Genomic DNA, 21,110 nt, shown 5'->3' with positions numbered 1-21,110 from the left:
GGGGAAACGCAGGCTCCCTGGGCCTGTGACTGACAGACTCCAGGGACTCAAGAAGCAAATTAACAGCATCAGCCTAGCTCCACAGAAGCTCAGCTATAACCACGAGCACACAGGAGGACATGAGCAAGCCAGCCAGGGTGCTGGGTCTCACAGGCGGCCCTGCTTCTGATCACCTTGTACCAGCTGCGGTCGTGCTCGGTGGCAGCGCTGTAGTACTGCAGCACTTTGGGGATTGTGCTCTCGTTGATGCCCTGTAGATTCAGCTGCCACTCTCCAAGTTTCAGGAAGCATCTGGAAGCAGAGAAACAAGCCCCCATGATGCTCCCTCCTCAAAACAGCCCTCGTAAGAGGGCTACGAATTGTTAGGGGGACACTGAAGCCCTTCTAGTATTTCCTCTTGTTCTCAGGAGGCAATGTGAAGGAGTCAGCAAAATTTTCAGCCATATGGAAGAAAGGAGATGGGCTTTTGGAATACATTATTATTTTTTTTTGAGACGGAGTCTTGCTTTGTTGCCCAGGCTGGAATGCAGTGGCATGATCTCGGCTCACTGTAAGCTCCCCCTCCCGGGTTCATGCCATTCTCCTGCCTCAGCCTCCGGAGTAGCTGGGGCTACAGGCGCCCACCACCATGCCCAGTTAATGTTTTGTATTTTTAGTAGAGACGGGGTTTCACCGTCTTAGCTAGGATGGTCTCGATCTCCTGACCTTGTGATCCGCCCACCTCGGCCTCCCAAAGTGCTGGGATTACAGGCGTGAGCCACCGCGCCCGGCCTGGAATACAATTTTAAGATATCATCTTTCCATCTTGACCTTTGTCTCTCAATGACAGCATAAACCAGGTACCTGGTACAGATAGGTCTATATGGACCTATCTACCCCAAATCCAATTTTTGTGGGTGACAGTTGTCGAGAGTTACTTCTCTTATTGCTATATGGCTTCTCCCTTACTTTTCCCTTCCCCTCCATTCATTGAAATGAGATTAGCCCACATTTACTGACTGCTACTATATTCCAAATGCTGCTCGAAATGCTTGACATTGTACTCTTTGCATTAATCCTCACACTACTTTATACCACCCTAGGAAATAGAAACTATTACTGTCCCATTGATATTGATAACTGAGGCACAGAGAGGTTAAGTCACTTCTCTGAAGTGAAATATCAAATCTGCAGCATAGGGTGGCACAGTGGCTCACACCTATAATCCCAGCACTTTGGGAGACCGTGGAGGGAGGCTGGCTGGAGCCCAGGAGTTTGAGACCAGCCTGGGCAACATTAAACTTGTAGGGGGAAACGCAGGCCTGTTGTTTGTAGAGACCTTATTTCTACAAAAAACTAGCCAGTGTGGTGACACGTGCCTGTAGCTACTTGGGAAATTGATGTGGGAGGATTGCTTAAGCCCAGGAGATCAAGGCCATATTCTAGCCTGTGTGACAGAGCAAGACCATCTCAAAAAAGAAAGGCAGCATATCTGACATTTGAAAACAAGGACTCTAACTCTAAAGTCAGATGCCAAGAGAACAGCACATGGGTGCTCTTGAGCTGCTGAACTTAAGAAAGCAAGTGGCAGAGACTTTGGAGCAGCATGATTTGGTGGTTGCCTGGGATCCCTACTGGAAAAGGAAAGAGAGATGTCAGCAATCAGCCACCCAAGAAGCCTTGAACTCCTCCTTGCTGCAGAAGCTGCTGGGATGACAGGGCTGAAATATGACTTGCCCCAGGTCAGTAGGGACCTCACCGGGCCATGAGCTTGTGCAGTTCCTGCTTATGCTGCTGGTCCTCAGTAGCGATGGCATGCTGGGCCTGTTGCTGCATGGTCTGGACAAAATGCTGCATGTGCTGGAAGGCATCGATCTGTAACAGGACAAAGGCACAGAGAGCCACTTGGCATGTGGCCCAACTTCAGAGGAAGGGAGCTACTGTTCATCTGATAGGCACATGAGTCAACCCCTCTCCAAAGAGAATACCCTAAAGCACAGGATGACGACCCCATAGGACAGAGGACCAGGGCGTGATGCTGGGAGAGGCTGGGCTTTTCAAAAATATTCATGACTTATTCAACTCAAGTCTTGGCTCTCCTCTGCCAACTATAATTACCAGTTTTATAAGCCTTGGCAGTTTCATGCCTGGCTACCCCATATAAAAATTCCTATGAAGTAATTTGAAACAACTGCTTACTTCACTATCAATATGTTACCCTGGGGGATATTAGGCTTTTGGGAATTGTTTCAGGCTAATAAAACTTTGGTATTTGTTTACAACACCAGGGTACCTTGGACAGTCCAGCAGAGCAAAAACTATAGATTTAAAAATCATATAGCACCCAAATAAGAACACAGATTTGGGGAGAAGACCCTCATGCATTCACATGAAACAGGGAGAAGATATCAGCTCAGCAGACATCTGGTTGAGCAGGGTGACTTAGGGGCAAAATCTCCAGAGCACCCTAAAGCAGCTAGATCTATTTACACTACGGGCTTGTATACAACGCAAGCAGAGGACATGTGAGTCAGGAACAGACAGTTCAACTAAGGAAGAGCAGAGACAGAATCACAGATCTGGGACTACTGTACAAGCCCGCCACATCCAGTCGAACCAGCATCTTGATAAGTAGGGTCCGTATCACTTTTAAAGGGAAAAACAAATATTTTGTTTTTTCTAGAGGGGGGAAAAACCCACAAATAGAAACAAAAATAATAATAAAGGGCTGCAAGGCTGGAGATAGAATGTACAAACATCAAAAGCTCAAATGGAAAAATGGCAAAATCTAAATGTGTTAACACAGGGAAAGGAAACATTATATGAGAGAATGTGAAAAAGAGACAATGTGTTCTGTGCTGCAGAAGAAGGAAAAAATCAAGACTTCAGATAAATAATAGTTCTCCTTATGGTAAATCAAATAAGAGGTACTTTTGTTTGTTTTAAATAAAAACATGTTAGCCAGGTGCAGTGGCTCAGCACTTTGGGAGGCTGAGGCCGGCGGATCACCTGAGGTCAGGAGTTCCAGACCAGCCTGGCCAACATGTCAAAACCTGTCTCTACTAAAAATACAAAAATTAGCCAGGTGTGGTGGGGTGCACCTGTAATCCCAGCTATTTGGGAGGCTGAGGCAGGAGAACTACTTGAACCCGGGAAGCAGAGGTTGCAGTGAGTCAAGATCGTGCCACTGCATTCCAACCTGGGCAACAGAGTGAGACTGTCTCAAGAAAAAAAAAAAAAAAAAAAAAAAGGCTGGCGTGGTGGCTCACGCCTGTAATCTCAGCACTTTGGGAGGCCAAAGTGGGTGGATCACCTGAGGTCAGGAGTTCGAGATGAGCCTGGCCAATATGATGAAACCCCATCTCTACTAAAAATACAAAAATTAGCTGGGTGTGGTGGTGGCTGCCTGTAATCCCAGCTACTCAAGAGGCTGAGGCAGGAGAATTGCTTGAACCCGGAGGCAGAGGTTGCAGTGAGCCGAGATCACACCATTGCACTCCAGCTTGGGTGACAAGAGCAAAACTGTGTCAAAACACACACACACACACACACCACAAAAAAACACGTCAGTGATGACAGTCTTGAAGAAAATGAAACTCCCTAGCTTGGGGACCAGGACGATCCTCAGATGCTTTTCAATATAAGGAATTAATTGGCATGAAGAGATTGGGTTAACCCAGAGCCAGAATAACATGACAAACAATTGATCAAGCAGTTCATCCACTGCATGAAGACAGGGCAGGCACACAGATGTTCCAACACTTAACACCTGTCTCCCTTAGACGTCTGTCTTCACAGAGATCCATTACTCACCACCAGCTTTGAAAAATGAACTACATTAGTATCCCACACTTCGGAAGTGCTAAATTTTCCTTTAATTTTAATTTTTTAAATTTAATTGTTTATTTCTTTAGAGACAGGGTCTCTCACTCTGTTACCCAGGCTGGAGTACAGTGGTACAATGATAGCTAACTGCAGAGTTGAACACTTTTCCTCAAGTGATCCTCCTACTTCAGCCTCCCAGTAGCTGAAACTACAGGCACACACCACCACGGTCCAGTTAATTTTAATTTCAATTTTTGGTAGAGATGAGGTCTTGCTATGTTGCCCAGGTTGGTCTCAAATTCCTGGGCTCAAGCAATCCTCCCACCATGGCCTCCCAAAGTGCTGGGATTACAGGTATGAACCACTCTTTATTTTTTTTTTCTAGGAGAACTACATTGACCCATCTTAAATCTGATTTTTTGTTTTATTTTTTGAGACAGAGTTTTGCTCTTGTCACCCAGGATGGAGTGCAGTGGCGTGATCTTGGCTCATTGCAGTCTGCCTCCCAGGTTCAAGCGATTCTCCCGCCTCAACTTCCCGAGTAGCTGGGAGTACAGGTGTGCACCACCACACCCAGCTAATTTTTGCATTTTTAGTAGAGACGGTGCTTCACCATGTTGCCGAGGCTGGTCTCGAACTCCTGACCTCAAGTGATTCACCTGCCTCAGCCTCCCAAAGTGCTGGGATTATAGGTGTGAGCCACCACACCTGGCTTAAATCTGATTATATGTATATATAAAAAAAAAGAATTGGGAGGCAGTAGTAAAAAAATCCATCACTAAAAAGGTGCTAACTCAGTGTGATCATTGCGTACGTCACGCAGGTAGGAGCTAAACCAGGAACTCTGATGCTAGGTGCTTTTCAGAGCCCATAAGCTACCTGCATTAACAATCCAGACACTGGGTTTAAACTCTTTGGTGGACTTAATACGGAGCTGAACAAAATATAAACTGCCAAAGCTGGGGAGGCTGGGTTTTAAGCTTGGATTTGAAGCTCAATATTTCATTTATCCAGCATAAGAGAATCCAGTATCTTTCTACTGTATAGTACAAGGCAACTTATTTTCAAGGAATTGGAAATTTTCTATTTAAAATTTGTTTTCTCCATCCCCAGGAAATGAAAAAAGGGAAAAGTGATTCTTTCCCTCTTATAAATGCAGGACCTGTCACTTGGAAGAAGGGGCTTCTCATAGGCCCGCAGGATTTTAGTTAGGCACAATATTCTGGTTCTAGATTGCATGGGTGGGTTTGTGGGCAAGAACAACGGCCTTGGCTCAGTGAAATTTTACAGAAGACCAGCCTGTCTCTGGACTCTGTGAAGTGTCTCATCTAGGAAAACATGATACATATACCCATAGCCTGATGCCTTCCAGGATAACAGGGTCTGCTTTTCCCACAAATACTTCCTTTGCCTCAGGCAAGGCAGAGCATGATTCTTGTTTACAGTGGAGGAAAGGAAGGCTCAGTGAGTGTCTTGATCAGCAGCACAATTATTAAGTAGTCAGTTTTCTTTGGGTAGCTCCTTAATTATGAAGATATGACATCTCTAGTTCTGGGCTTGAAGTCCCAGCACTTTACTTTAAATAGGTTCCTAATTTTTAATTCCACCAGAATTTGGGCTACTAAGAAAGACTATTCTATGGAGAAGTTGGGCTGGGGTCTTACGTTGAAAGAAGCCACTCCTTGCTTGAGATATTACCCAAAAGACTTCTTCGGCCTGCCTTGGGCAAGACAGTCAAAGACTTGGAGACTATATATAGGAGGGAAACCAGACTATACTCAGATCCAGCACCTTCTGTTTTTCTCATTTGCCTGGAGGAGGTCAGGCTTTGAATCAGAAATGCTCTGGCCTGGGAGGCTCAGAGAGACTGAAAAATAAAACAAAACAACAAAAACAAACAAAATATCCAAGCTGCATATTTGAAGAAGGAAACTTAGGTCATTGGTACTGCAGTAAATCCCAAAGACCAGGTGCCTGGGTACAGGCTGGCTGATCCCACTCTGGGTGGCATTCACAGCCACCCTGAGTCAGTCATGTATAAAATTAGTCAATTTCTAGACCCAGTCCCCAGATCTCCTAAGTGTGCCTTCTGCAGAAACACAACTTTTATTTTATGAGATCTCCCCACAGCAGAGGCTCCAGTGGGTTTTATTCCTCTCTCATCTCAGGTACCTCACTGTGGGGGTCACAATGGGGAAAGAAGGCTAGTTGGGACTCCCTCTTCCTTTTGGTAAGGAGGAGGAAGGGGAAGCCAAAGCAGGTGCTGACTTTGCCTCCAGGGCCTACTGGTTATTAGTCCTCACCATCATCCAGGCAGATTGTTTAAAGAAGAAAACCCCCAAACCAGGAGCCACATCTATTTCCCAAGGGCCTGTCTGTAAATAAAGTCAGAGGAATTCTACATTGGCTTCAAGATAACTTTCCCTCCTGGTTTCAGCATTATACCCTGCATGTTATTCCTTTTGAATCCAAACTGATGACAGAACAGGGGACCAGAAGTCTGAAAAACCCAAATTGGTCTTGTGAAAGTTCTAGTCTGTGTATTCACAAATCTGCTCTTTTTTGTACCAAACAGCCTATCTTCTCTTAGGGGTAGAAAGTGTGCCTTTTCTATGTCCCAGCACTTTCTAGATACAAATACATATAACTGTGATCACATTCATTGGTTTGATCAATGGTATACATGTATCTCCTCAACTATGATTCACTTTATGAAATTAGGCCAAATAGCTGCACAACAGGAAGAAACTCCCTGACATTGTGAGTAGGTGGTTTAAACACTGCTTCTTTTCTGGCCTTAAAGGGACAGAGAGAAGCAGATCAGGCGGGCACTCTGGAGAAGGTGGTCTGTTCTGGATGCACTGGGATACAGACCTTGCGGGCGCTCTTCCACATGTTTTTCATGTAGGCATAGGTCACCTGAGGGTGAACTGTCGGCAGGGGATGGTCAAGTTGCCGAGACGGATCAACTCCCAGGAGCAACACTAAGGTTTTATGAGCAAGAGCCTTAAAAATAAGAGAGACTGGGTTATAGACAGAACTGGACAGCCCAGGGACACCATGGGGCCCTACCTGCCCATGTGGGTAGGTGGGTGTCACTCACCAGTCTGCCACTCTTGCCACACAGGCTCGCGTACTTGAGCCAGGTTCTCATGTCTTCATGAGGGCTGACCACAAGGGACCGCACCATAAGGATTTTCTGCCAGTCCTCTACGATACGCTGGCAGCCCTGGAACATTCAAAAGTGAAGATCAGATATGTCTTCTGATACATTGTTTTTGAGGCAGAGTCTTGCTCTGTCGCCCAGGCTGGAGTGCAGTGGTGCAATCTTGGCTCACTGCAACCTCTGCCTCCTGGGTTCAAGTGATTCTCCTGCCTCAGCCTCCCGAGTTGCTGGGATTACAGGCATGCGCCATCACGCCTGGCTAATTTTTTTTATTTTTAGTCGAGACGGGGTTTCGGTATCTTGGCCAGGCTGGTCTTGAACTCCTCACCTTGTGATCCAACCGTCTCAGCCTCCCAAAGTGCTGGGATTACAGGCGTGAGCCACCGTGCCCAGCCTTTTCTTGTATTTTTAATAGAGATGGTGTTTCACCATGATGGCAAGGCTGGTCTCGAACTCCTGACCTTAAGTGATCTGCCTGCTTCAGCTCCCAAACTTCTGGGATTACAGGCATGAGCCACTGTGCCTGGCCTTCTGATACATTTTAACTTCCCTGCAAGTCACAGTCAAATCCACTGTGAAACACAGAGGAGATTTGCTGATAGAATCTAAGCTTTCTCAGGTTAAGGGCACTGTAAGTGAAATACCCTTAGGCAGTGGTCCCCAACCTTTTTGGCACCAGGGACTAGTTTTGTGGAAGACAATTATTCCACATATTGGGCGGGGGCGGGGGAATGGTTTTCGGATGACTATTCTACCTCAGATCATCAGGCATTAGATTCTCATAAGGAGCGTGCAACCTAGATCCCTTGCATGCACAGCTCATAATAGGGTTCATGCTCCCATAAGAATCTAATGTGGCTGCTGATCTGACAGGAGGTGGAGCTTGCCCATCCCTCACCTCCTGCTGTGCCTCCCGGTTCCTAACAGGCTACCTACCGGTCCCCGGCCCCGGGTATGGGAACCCCTGCCCTTAGGGACTTCTCAGCAGTTTGAGAGATGGTATAGCATGGGTTTGGAGCTTGAATCCTGCCTCTGCCACTTGCTACCTATGTGACTTTGGGCAAATCACTTAACCTCTGACAGATCTGTAGAGTGGAATAAAAACAGTACCAGTTTCATAGGGATACGGCGAGGATTAAATATGACTGATTTCAATTTATTTTGTGAATGGTGAATATAATACATAACACATCTTTAAAATTTTGTTTCAGTCTTTCTGGTTGAAGATGACTATCACTGACAAAGAAATTAAATTTAAAATGTATCATTCAAAGTTCAAAAATGAATTAAATGTAAATAAGTTCAAATAACTTTCAAGTGACATTGTTTTTAAGTTGGTGGCATTTATATTTCTGAAGTTATTAAAGCCTCAACCTCCATTAAGACTTCTGAAAAAACAAGAGACTGTTGAGATACCCTGTATGTTGGCATCTTAGATTCTTTCTTCTTCATTTCTACTTGTCTGAGATCAAAAAGTATACACAGAAGGGGAAATGCTTCATTCAGTTACACTTAGAAATTATTCTTCTTTCTTTTTTTTGACAGGGTCTCACTCTGTCACTCAGGCTGGAGTACATTGGTGCAATCACGGCTCACTGCAGCCTCAACCTCCCAGGTTCAAGCGACCCTCCCACCTCAACTTCCTGAGTAGCTGGGACTATGGGCGCACACCACATCTGACTAATTTTTGTATTTTTTGAAGAGACGGAGTTCTGCCATGTTGCCAAGGCTGGTCTCCAACTCCTGGGCTTAAGCTATCTGCCCGCCTCAGCCTCCCAATGTGCTGGGATCATAGGTGGGATTGCTCTTGTTGCCCAGGCTGGGGTGCAGTGGTGCGATCTCGACTCACTGCAACCTCTGCCTCCCGGGTTCAAGCGATTCTCCTGCCTCAGCCTCCTGAGTAGCTGGAACTACAGGTGCATGCCACCATGCCTGGCTAATTTTTGTATTTTTAGTAGATACAAGGTTTTGCCATGTTGGCCAGCCTGGTCTTGAACTCCTGACCTCAAGCGATCCGCCTGCCTCGGCCTCCCAAAGAGCTTGAATTACAGGCATGAGCCACCATGCCCAGCCAAGTGAACTCCTTTTTCATCCTTGTTGATAAGAAGTCAGACTCAGAAGGGGAGTTCTTGAGATCTACTGCTTCATGGTAAATTCCATGAACCCATGGAGCTGAACTCCATGGACATAAACTTAAAAGTCTAGCAACAATGATCTCAGGCTTTTAGCTATGATAAGATATAGTCTGAGCCTGACTGGAGAACCCAAGGCAAGAAGAGACCCAGTGCCAGCAATGCTGACCTCTCTAACTGCCCTATGGGAGGGTCTTAGGAATCAAAAGCATTGTGCAACTCCAAAGAAAAGTAACAAACATGTATTTTTCCACTACTATAATACTGGCTGCGGATTTTAATTTAAATGATTTGACCACAAAATGGCAGTTTTCTAGCCCCAGCACTTCATTTGACAGCAAGCCATCCACAAGAGCCAAATTTCCACTATAAATGTAATGCTTTATTTTCAGGTCTTGGACCACAATTTTCCATCCCATGAAGTGTGACAACAATGATTTAGAAAGTTAAAATAACAGAAAAAAGTACATTGAGTGATGGTTTTTTGTTACCTCTCACCAATAGTTAGGTCCTCCCAGATGCTGAAATAATTTGGCCTCCTGTAAGCCAAAAAGCATCTTGCTGCCTCAAGATAGGAAAGTCACGAAGGCTTACGGTGGTAACAGTGTCCTGGACCCAGTAAAGTCAGACAGGCATCTCTCTTCCCAGGACTCATTCCATGCATCCCCTCCCCTCCAAGTCTACATTTGGATCAAGTCCCACTTGTCAGACTGTCAGAAGGTTCATCAGATCTCTGCTGTAGAAACTCTTTATTATAGGCATTTCAAAGAACTGGGGTGTGTACAAATTAAGTGGGAAATGCTTATTTGTGGAATTCTTTCTGATGCCCAGGAGACAATTTTCCATCAAAACATTCACTGGGCATTTCATAATTACTAATAAAACATGTAAAAGAACTGTATGTGCTCATTTCAGAGCCATAAATGACTGTATTCATAGATGTCCCCGTGCCCATTGCTCTCTCCTTTCCAGGGGAATGTGCCCTGAGCTTCCTAGGCAGGAATGTAGTTTGGAGTCAGAGGGTTTTGTCACAGCTTACTGAGACGCCTGAAGCACAAACTTCGATTGGTCTGAAGCGAGAATTTGGAATTAGGTGGGGATCTAGCTGAGAGGAAATGGCTTACAATTGGGGGGATGGATTATGATAGGCAGGGAGACAAATGGTTTCTGGAGTGGTAAAGGCTTTCTCTCTTTTTTTCTTTTGCTGATGAACTTCCTATCCTACCCACTCAAGGAATGGGAGAACTGGCCATCCTTCCCAGAACACTTAAGACTCCTGACTCCCAGAACTGGAGTGACAGATCCTCATGTTAAAATGATCAGAATGTGATAATGAAAATACTGATGGAGGACTTGGGAAAGCTTCTCTACAAGGGGAAAATGCAGTGGAAAAAAGTCTCAATGCAGGCGACAGGATGACTCTGACCTAAGTAACTATCAACAGGAGGAGTTGGCCAATGAGAACCTAAGGCAACCCCATTTGAAAAGCTAGTGCGGGTGGCCTGCAAGTGTAGTTAGAACAGTGGTTCTTAGCTTTGGCTTGTGGAATCATCTGGGGGAACCTGAAAAGATACTGATCCTGAGTCTCTCCCCAGAAATTTAACTGGCCTGGGGAACAGCCTGGGCATCAGGACTTTAAAAAGCTTTCCAGGTGATTCTACTGTGCCACTAAAGTTGAGAACCACTGATTTTGAGATTATGGTTCCTAACTGGTCACAGGTGTCACTTAATAAAAAACATTTTTTTTTTAATTCCTAGAGGAGAGAGGAAGAAGAGACGGGAAAATTGGTCATTCTCTCACAGCTTAAGCTTAGATGAGGAGCATTTGAGTATTCTGCTTTGTATGCAAGCCAAGCAACACACTGGTGGAGGAGGCAGGAAAAGCAAGTTGAGTAAGAGAGGGAGTGGAGGGGGGCACTCTCCCAGGTCCTGGAAGGGGCAGGGGTAGGCGGGTGAACTGGGGCTTTCTACCAAGCTCACCTGCAGTCTCTCCCACCAGATCTGGCGGATGATCTCTCGTCGCTCGGGGACAAGTTTGTACTGGATAACCTCCTCCAGCTCGGACAGCATGTGGCAAGAAACCATGGCCTGATGGAAGCAAATCACATTCCAAACTAATTACTGCACAAACAATCCAAAAGACAGGATTTAAATCATTCCTTCTGGTGTCAGGGTATCTGCCGATCAGAGAAAACAGGCATGTTTCCAACAGCCTGTGAGTTCTCAATAGCCCATTCTGAAAAAAGTATGGAAATAAGCCTCAAAAATGACAATGTGCAGAATAGTTGACACTTACCCCATATGCCCGACTGTAACTCTCTCCTGCCATCGCAGTTAATTCAGCATCCAGCAGGTCCCTGGCCTTGTCAATGCACTAGAAGAGAAACAACTCTTGGGACTGAGCTCTGGACTTGGGAGCTTAGGGTTATTTTAGGGCACCCCAACTAGCTACAGAAGTTATCTGTCTCACTTAAATTCCAGGGACAAAGAGAGAAATTTGCTGAAGAAAGGCATTTTCCCAGAAGTGAATGGCTTGAGAGGAGGTATTATCCAATTTCTCATCAAAGAGAGAAATGCATGGCATCCAAAACTTTAACATCTATCTAAGGTAACACACACAATCTTAGGTGGCAAGGGCATGGGAATGAGGGCTGTAAAACTGAATCATGGGTTCTTGCATCTCAAGAGGACATAATTGGGGATCCACCTTTTTTTTTCTGAGACACTGTCTCACTCTATCACCCAGACTGGAGTGCAGTGGCGTGATCTTGGCTCACTGCAGTCTCCACCTCCCAGGTTCAAGCAATTCTCCTGCCTCAGCCTCCCAAGTAGCTGGGATGCTGGGATTACAGATGCCCACCACCATGCCCAGCTAATTTTTGTATTTTTAGTAGAGATAGGGTTTCGCCATGTTGGGCAGACTGGTCTCGAATTCCTGGTCTCAAGTGATTCATCCACCTTGGCCTACCAAAGTGCTGGGATTACAGGTGTGAGCCACTGTGCCCAGCCTGGGGATCTACCCTCTTTTAACTTTTCCTTGCTGGGCATGTTTACGAAAATAGATTCTGCACACACTTCAATGGCCCCAGGTGGTAGCTCTGGCTTCCAAGCACCCTCTGTCCTTATTAGGGGAGTGCCTCTGAAATTGGCAGAGATGCCCAGTCCTGTGCATGTGAACGGGAGCTCTTGTGTCTCTGACAGAGACAACCAAGATCTTGGTTCTCATCACACAGATGAGAGCCTGGAGGATGCCACAGCACTGCAGTTTTGAGTTTCCTCTGTGCCATCAATTAAAAATCCCTCATGCAGAGCTTTTCCTGTTTTTGAATGTTTAAGGTTAATTATAGTGTCCCAATGCCTTAAGTGCTCAGATCATTTACCCGGGCACTTCATTTAGTCTCGTGTCTGACAGGGTGGATGGGATTACTTCATTATTTCATTCTGCAAGTCAGCACACTATTTGCAAATAAGTACTAGCTTCCTCGGAAGGTAATCAATGTGTGACATGCCTGCATGGCCAGAAGACCCTTGTGACTGATTTCTGCCGCACAGTGAGACTGCTGGCTCTCTGACTCCTATCTTTTGGTGAAATACAGCTTCTCTCTACAACAAGAGATGTAACGATGACCCAACAAGCTAACTCCAAAAGCAACTGAGGCAGCAGCTTCCAGAACACATTTGTCCCCCTCAGAACAAAAGGTAGCCCCAGCAGACCTGCTGGCAGTTTTCTGAGTGCAATGCATCAAAACCATTCAAATGCACTCACAAAGCCAAGTAAACATCAGACCTGAAGTATAATAGCTTCTTTACTGAAGCACCGTGTGCTCAGAAGCACTACAATCTTTTCCTTGCTGAGAGATCCGGGTGCATGCAGGTTTTTACCTGTTGTGCCAAGGAGAAGAGGTCCTGATGCAGTGCCAGCACAGCTCTATAAAATGCCCCATCATGGGTGTCCCGAGGGATCATACAGGTGTATTCTTCCATGCTGTCCCACTGACCTACACACACACACACACACACAAAGCATCAAGGGGGTTGGCTGGTTGCGCTAAAGGCAGCATCTCAAATAGGTCTTACCATTGTTACTTTCCTTTAGCTTGGGATACAAACAAGACAAATGCACTTGAGCCTCATGTACCAAAATCCTGCAGAGCCCCTAGACACACTACGCAGGTTGACTTAACAAAAAGAAAAGCCACATCTCTCTCCTAAACACAGGACTCCATGGTTGCCCAGGGAGCATCTTGACAGATGAGGGGGGAAGTGCATGAGTGTGAAGTCTGCACATCAAGTGGGCTGAATGCAGCACCTCATTATCCTAGAGAACTCTCTCAGGTTTCTCCAGGTGAAACAAAATTGCTTTCTTCCCTACTAGTGAGGCAGCTCACAGTTCAATGGTATGTTGGGAAATTACATTTTCCTCTAAACAATTGAAAATAGCCATTACACAGATGATAGGGGACAGGATTAGACACATAGCTTGCCCATTTCATTGTGGCAACATCTTTGCCTCAGGAGGGAGGAGATAAATATTGTAAGCAACTCCATTATAACAAAAAGCCGGGCTAGGTCACAGCACAGTGGTCTCTGTGTCATGTTAGACTGGGGAAATGGCTGCATCCGGGAAGAGGTATTTACTTCTCCTGGTGGGGTGAGTATGTATCAAATGCCAGGATTTCCAAGACCATCTGCAGAAAAGATATCAGCTTCATTAGCTGCAAACTGCAGGGCTGCCAATTTTACAAGGCATTTTCCTGCCTCTCACTCCAGACCATCGGCTCATCCATTCTCTATGCCTCTGGGCACAAGCAAATAGCTGACGATGACTCCTCAGGAAGCAATTTGTTTTTGAAAAATGTTCCGGATCTAGCCCAGAGCTCATGAAAGGAAAGGGTATAAGCTCTGTGACTCAAGAGGGACAGAAGAAGAGAATGGAGGTAGAAGGTTATGTAACTTTCCTCTGGGCTCCACAGGTGAAGCTTTTCACCAGGGACGTTCTACATATCCTTTCCCTTCTTATCAAGACCATCTCTGGAACAGATATTGATAATCCTCTTAGCTGGAGCCCAGTGTCGGAAATTGACATGTCTGCAGGGATTGAAAGTAAATCTCTGTTTTAAAATATGCTGGGAGTAGGAGTGAGGTGAGTAAGAATTGGGCAGCAAAGAGGAGAATAGAGACAATAAATGGTGAAAATGCTTGTAATTGCTGGAAAAGGTGACGGGCAGATGGGGGTTTATTATACTATAATCTTCACTGTTATATATATTGGGAAAGTTCTAAACTATAAGTTAAGAAATATGAATAAAAGGAGATAGACAACTGTCTTCTCCCTTTACTCCTGCTTGGGATAAAAACATAACATGGGGAACTCCAGCAACCATGCTGGATCATGTGAACTTTAAAATGGAGGCACGGGCTGAGCGTGCAAAGCAGCAATCTGGAAAAAGGCTAATGATAATAGAGCCAAAATACTAGTCTGGAAATGCCTACCTCTAGATTTCATTTATAAGAGAGGAAAATAAATCATTATCTTGCTTTAGGCAACCAAAGTCAAATCCTACTGTGGTATAAGACGAAATATGTTTGGTCTTTGTCCCTAGTGCCTGGTATAGAGCTAACAAAAACCCTTTGCATTTCCTGAGTGATAGGAGTGTTCATTATTATTCATAGTGAGCCCCTACTGATTATGCTGATAAGGTAGAATAGTTTAAGAAAAAATTTATTGAGAAGGTCAACTACAGAGATGACTTTAGGCATAGCTGGACGCAGGAACCTAAAGAGAGTTCTCCTCATCTCTCTTTAAAACAAAAAAATTAGGGCCACCCGCAGTGGCTCACGCCTGTGTTTCCAGCACTTTGGGAGGCCGAGGCAGATGGATCACGAGATCAGGAGTTCAAGCAGCCTGGCCAACATGGTGAAACCCTGTCTCTACTAAAAATACAAAAATTAGCTGGGTGTGGTAGTGCTGCCTGGAATCCCAGCTACTCGGAGGGCTGAGGCAGAGAATTGCTTGAACCCGGGAGGTTGCAGTGAACCAAGATCGTGCCACTGCACTCTAGCCTGGGCGACAGAGTGAGACCCCATCTCAAAAAAAAAAAAAAAAAAAAAAAATGTGTGTGTGTGTGTGTATATACACACACATATAAAATTGGTAGAGATGGAGTGTCACTATATTGCCCAGGCTGGTCTCAAACTCCCGGGCTCAAGTGATCCTCCACCCAAGCCTCACGGAGTGCTGGGATTACAGGTGTGAGTCACCACACCCAGTCTCCTCATCTCTTGTTTCTGCTTTCAACTGAAAAGGTAAATGGAGACAGAGAGATGCATACCCTAGTACCCTGCTGAATGTGTGGGTGTAGGACCCCACTAACCTTGCAGAATATCCAAGCCTATTGCCAAAGAGATTGGTTCGCTAAGTAGCATGTGACTTAAACTTTGCCTAATATTGTCTCTCCCTCCTTCTCCCCTTCCAGGATGGGGCTGGTTACCAGAAAGACCAAGTAATTACCAGGTTTGAACTTTCAGCCCTGTCCACTGACATCTAGGAAAGGTGAAGAGGTTGAAAATTAAAGGCAATAAAAACTCTTGAACAATGAGCTTCCAGGTTGATGAAGGTGCTGGGAGGGTGATGGTAAACCCCAGTACCACACAGGACATAAACTTCTGCACTCCAGACCCTTCTAGACCTTCCCTCATTGTACCTGTTCATCTGTATCTTGTATAATACCCTTTATAAGAAACCAGTACATGTAAGTAAAAGTGTTTCCTTTTGTTCTGTGCGCTGTCCTACCAAATTATCACACCTGTGGAGGAGAGTTATGGGAACTCTGATTTACAGCTGGTCAGTGAGAAACACAAGTCACAACCTGGAACTTGTGATTGGCATCTGAAGTGGGGCAGTATTTTGGGATGAGCCCTTAACCTGTGGGATCTGATGCTATTTCCAAGTAGACAGTGTCAGAAATAAACTACCTGACACCCCGTTGGTGTCTGCTGACAATGGCTTGGTGTACGGGGAAAAGCATCTGGCATCAGTATTCTGTGTGAGTGTGCTAAGTTCCCACTAAATCTCAATTTTGATTTTGTGCACTCTTTTCCTTGGCCTTCCCACGAAGATCCAATTTTCCCAAGGTCCAACAAGTTCATAAAAATCATCAGGTAGAAAGGACAGATGGAAGGTGTAGAAGTAGGTGGATACAGACCGTTTTTACACTTCCACAGACCTGGATCTCCACCTAGAGCCAGCGCCTTACTCTTCTGATGCGAGCCCCTAGCCTCACTCACCCCATTCTTGATGGGGTGCCTGTGAGGGAAGCTTTACCTAAACCCCATGCAGCTGCAGCAGCCATCCGGGCCATCTTGGCTTGGGTCTCATCATTAACCAGGGTCCACTTTTCACAGCACTGCTGGTGGAGTTGACCCCTGAAGGAAATGAATTATACAGTCAGATTAATCCAAATCTCCTTAAACTACCAATCTTCCTCTCCTGCCCCTTGGATTAGTTGAGGACTACACAGGAACTGGACACCTTTAATAAAAAAGCACATTCTACCAGGTCACATAATAGATAATGAATGGGCTATTTGTTGTTTCTATGACCTGGTGCTCATAATTTGTCTGGGTGAGTTTATCAAGGATAGGAACCATGTCTAACTCTGTGATATGAAATGTCCTGAACATCTGGCTCCCTTCATAAATATTAAATAACTTCTCTCCTATGCCAGAGAATTCTGGGCTCTTTCCCTTTGGCAGGCCTACAGAGAAAGCAATCTGAAGAGACGCATCTGGACATTCATTTTGGGCTCAAAGCTATAGGGAGAACTGGCTCCTAAAAGTATTATACAAATGGTTTCAGTCTGAAATGAAACCCAGATGAAATCAATCTGTACAGAAGAAAGGCTCTACAATGGTTACATCTACCAGAAAGCTAGATGCTGCTTATTCTCAGAATTTTGCACAATTAACTGAATGTGAAGGAGGATTATGAGATATTGAGATATAAATGGTGCTTAAGACACCCCAACAAACAAAGAGAATGCAGAAGCCCTAGAATAAAGTCTTGCTATTGACTGTTGAAACTCCCTCTCATGTTTCGCTTCTCAATGAAAAGAAATAAACTCTGCTATTATGCAAATCCGAGCCCCTGATTTCATATGAGTTTCAAGATGCAGCTAGGAGACTCCTTAATTTTTCCTGCTTTCTGAAAGACATGCTGCAGGATGATTTAACTTGGCACTGGAGGTGTAGTCACGAGGAAGGGCACAAGTTCTAAGCGGCCCAGGTCAGAAGCCTCATGGAACATGAGCTGCTCTCTACTCTAAGGTGGTGGAGGAGGGCGGGGATAAAGAGGCTGAAGTCAATCCCTGCAGAAGGAATCTAGGCTGAGCTCACCAAGAAGCTGACTGTGGAGAGGTACTCAGGGCCATTATCCAGCATTGCAGTACGGCGGATATTAACTTTGTCGTCTCTCTGGCACATGATCAAGGGAACCAGGGACACAAGCACTCTGGCTCAATACAGAGCTGAGACTGAAAAGAAGAACTGGTGGCCATGATGCCCTATACATTTACTGAAGCTCCACTACGGGAGTAGGATAAACCTCTGTGTTGGTTTCCTGCCACTGAGACTTAAAAATCTTCACTCCTGGGCCCTGCTATGGGTTCCCTTAGAGTAGCAGTTCTCAAACGAAGTGTATCAGAATTCCCTGGAGGGCTCCACTCTCTGAATTTCTGACTCACTAGTGTTGGGGTAGGGGCTGAGAATGTGCATTTGTAACAAGTTTCTATATGACGCCAAAGTTGCTGGACCAGGGGCCACAGTTTGAGAACCACTGGCTTAGAGCAGAGGCACAGCTCATCTGCACAGCATATTTTTATAAGGATCCTGACTAGAGGTAGGAGAGAAAGCTGCATGATCTCCAAATGGTCCTTCAATTCTATAATTCAAAATTTACAGCTGGTGAACACAAGCAACTTGGATGAATGCATCCTCCATGCAAGCTGTCCCTCCTAACTCAGCCTTCCTCTACTGCTGATTCTGTGCCACAGGACCAAGGATGTAATTTTTTTTTTTCCATCTAGAGCAGGAAGCAAGCTCAGTGCTGAAATCCCACAAACTGTTACAAGAGACAAAGCAGGGAGCAACGCAGGAACAGCAACTCAGAAAGGCAAGCCCTAGCAGTGAACCTCGCACTGACTTCACCATGTAGCTGTGTGGGAACAGCTGTCAGAACCTGGTCAGTACGCAGACAACAGCTCTGCTCTTCCACAAACATTTGTTACAAAAAATAATGCAGAATATACTGAGTCCTGCCTCTCAAAGGCGGTTGGGTGGGGGGCAAAACCAAATAAATAAAAAACACGAGACTGTTTATGGGGCAACAACTAGGATAGCTGTTGTTTTCTGGTATCTTTTACTATACTCAGGGAGGACTGGGTAAAAGGTGCACCCTCTGGGACTTTGATTTTCTCACCTAGTGTTGGGGCAAAAAACGCAGAAAGTGCAGCACATATACTAAAATTGGAATGATACAAAATTGGAACGATACAGAGAAGATTAGCATGGTCCCTGAAGATTTAAAACGAACAAAAAGCTTAGGAAGTATTCTTTCATTTGGAATGGCTCCATGGCTCCTCTTAGGGTTGAAGGCCTATGATCTCACTCCCGAAGAATCTGTTCTCAATGACTAGAGGCTGTGTGGGAACAGTGTGAGGAGGGGGTTCACTTTAGTTCACTTTGGCTGCAGGTGTGGCTGTCCGCACCACAGGGCTGGGCAGGGCAGGGGGTGGGGATTGCCTAGCTCTCACAGCCTCCTGGAGGCAGACAAGCAAGGGGAAAACGGGAAGGGTCTCTGCTCACTGGTAACTCCAGATCATTCCGGATGCCACCTCTGATGAACATCTGCCTTAGGCATGTTCCGGATATACGCACAAAATAAATTCAGAAATTGCACTCTAGAGTTGACTGAATAAACCGTATCAGAAACCTGCATATGATCAGGAAAAATATTCTGCTTCTTTCATGTCATTTTAAAATTTATTTTAGTCTCCCACATTCTTAAATCCTTTGGTCAGCATTACTAGCCACTTATGCTTTATAGGTAATTATAAAACTCGAAAGAACCCAAGAGATCAGAGGTATTTGGGACTGAGAACGGCAACATCAGGAGATCGGTATCACTCAGCGTGGTCATCTCAACTTCTGTGAGCCTCTGTTTCTTCAACTGTAACACAAAGGAACTGCAGGAAACCACATCTCAAGTCTCTTCCAATGCATCCAATCTGTTCCTACTAACCCAGCTAGGAAAAGTGGTCCTCTTTAATGTGAAAGGAGAGGAGTGGAAGCGGAAGGGGCCAGGAGAGGTTTCGAGAAGGAAGAAACAGTGCTGAGGATTTCAAAAGTAGAAAAAGGAGCAGAAGAAGAGGGCAATCCAAAGAACGGAACAAATTAATGTGGGATTTGGAGAAAAGTGAATAATTTGGCCAGAGCTCAGATTATGAGAGAAGGGTTCATTGAGAAATGTGCTGAACAAGCGGGCTGGTGCCACAATAGGAAAGACTTTGAATGCCAGGCTGTGATATTTATATGTAAATCCAATGGCAACAGTCAAACACTTAAGTATTTTAGGAATTGATTAGAGTTGAATTTTAAGAACACTTCCATCTCATTTTATCTTTCCCATAACAAGATATGATTGTATGACAGCTGATCTGAAAGTAGAAAAACTGTTTTTGAAACAATGTGGCTAATTCTTATTAACATACTTTTCTTTTGCCTTAGATCAGTGCTGTCCAGTAGAGCTTTCTGTGATGATGGAAAAGTTATCTATGTGCACTGTCCAATATAGCAGCCACTGGCCACATGTGGCTACTGAACACCTAAAATGTGGTATGACTGAGGAACTGAATTTCACATTTTATTTAATTTAAAAATAGCCGTAAGCCTGGATGCAGTGGCTCACACCTGTAATCCCAGAACTTTGGCAGGCTGAGGCAGGCGGGTTTCTTGAGGTCGGGAGTTTGAGACCAGCCTGGCCAATATGGCGAAACCCCATCTCTACTAAAAATACAAACATTAGCCGGGAGTGGTGGTGCACGCCTGTAATCCCAGCTACTCGGGAGACTGGGGCAGGAAAATCACTTGACCCTGGGAGGTGAAGGTTGCAGTGAGCTGAAATCACAGTACTGCACTCCAGCCTGGGTGACAGAGTGAGACTCCATCTCAAAAAGGAAAAAAAAAAGCCACATATGGCTAGAGGCTACCATATTGGACAATACAGTTTTAGATACTTGTTGGACTAAAAACAACAACAACAACAACAGCAGCTTTAGTTACATAAATGAATAAAGCAGATTTGAAAGGATATGCTTCCTCAATTTATTGAGGTAAATGAATATGGAGATTTTGTTGTCGTCATCGTTGCCCAGACTAGTGTCAAACCTCTGGGCTCAAGCAATCCGCCCGCCTTAGCCTCCCAAAGTTTTGGGATTACAGGTGTGAGTCACCACACCCAGCCTTTTAATGTTAATTTATAAAAATAAATAACACTTTTGAATCTTCTTAATGATGGTTAAATCAGACAAGCCACTTTCAAATAATTTTAGAGTATTATCTCTCTATCTATATATGATCCAATGCCTAAGGCTAAATTCACTGACATTAAATTTTTATGCAAAACATTATAACATCTTCTATCTTGGGGATGTAGTAATAACTTTATATTAAGAAATAACGGCCAACCTTTGCAACATGGTGAGACTCTATCTCTACAAAAAATAATTTTAATAATTTAAAAAAATTAGCCAGGCATGGTGGTGCATTTCTGTAGTTCCTTCTACTCAGGAGGCTGAGGTGGGAGGATTGCTTGAGTCCAGGAGTTCAAGACCATAGTGAGCTATAATCACACCACTGCACTCCACTGAGAGACAGATTAAAGTCCTGCCTCTTTTAAAAAAAAAAAAGGCTGCACACAGTGGCTCACACCTGTAATCCTAGCACTTTGGAAG

The 21,110-nt window shown here is 44.9% G+C and overlaps 1 protein-coding gene, 1 long non-coding RNA gene and 1 pseudogene across 4 annotated transcripts in view; 2 read left to right on the top strand and 1 right to left on the bottom strand.

The window, feature by feature from the left end:
- The window catches only part of MTOR (mechanistic target of rapamycin kinase), a 162,218-nt gene that overhangs the window by 27,680 nt on the left and 113,428 nt on the right, over nucleotides 1–21,110 (bottom strand). For all 3 annotated transcript variants that reach the window (XM_030912982.1, XM_010353522.2, XM_030912983.1), the window contains 8 exons: nucleotides 16,427–16,527; nucleotides 12,985–13,100; nucleotides 11,399–11,476; nucleotides 11,083–11,190; nucleotides 6,908–7,033; nucleotides 6,679–6,810; nucleotides 1,739–1,854; nucleotides 174–291 (listed from right to left, as the gene is read on the bottom strand). In XM_030912982.1, the coding sequence (XP_030768842.1) occupies nucleotides 174–291; nucleotides 1,739–1,854; nucleotides 6,679–6,810; nucleotides 6,908–7,033; nucleotides 11,083–11,190; nucleotides 11,399–11,476; nucleotides 12,985–13,100; nucleotides 16,427–16,527 (895 nt within the window). The remainder of the gene's footprint in view (nucleotides 1–173; nucleotides 292–1,738; nucleotides 1,855–6,678; nucleotides 6,811–6,907; nucleotides 7,034–11,082; nucleotides 11,191–11,398; nucleotides 11,477–12,984; nucleotides 13,101–16,426; nucleotides 16,528–21,110) is intronic.
- Nucleotides 10,338–15,849, top strand: LOC104654360. The gene is made up of 4 exons (XR_746817.1): nucleotides 10,338–10,428; nucleotides 11,102–11,317; nucleotides 11,584–11,710; nucleotides 15,579–15,849. It is a non-coding gene; the product is annotated as an uncharacterized LOC104654360 (long non-coding RNA).
- Nucleotides 18,615–18,711, top strand: LOC115892512 (annotated as a pseudogene).

This window comes from Rhinopithecus roxellana, chromosome 12 (assembly GCF_007565055.1).
Source record: "Rhinopithecus roxellana isolate Shanxi Qingling chromosome 12, ASM756505v1, whole genome shotgun sequence".
NCBI classification, from domain to species: Eukaryota; Metazoa; Chordata; class Mammalia; order Primates; family Cercopithecidae; genus Rhinopithecus; species Rhinopithecus roxellana.
This window is presented reverse-complemented; position numbering and strand designations above follow the sequence as displayed.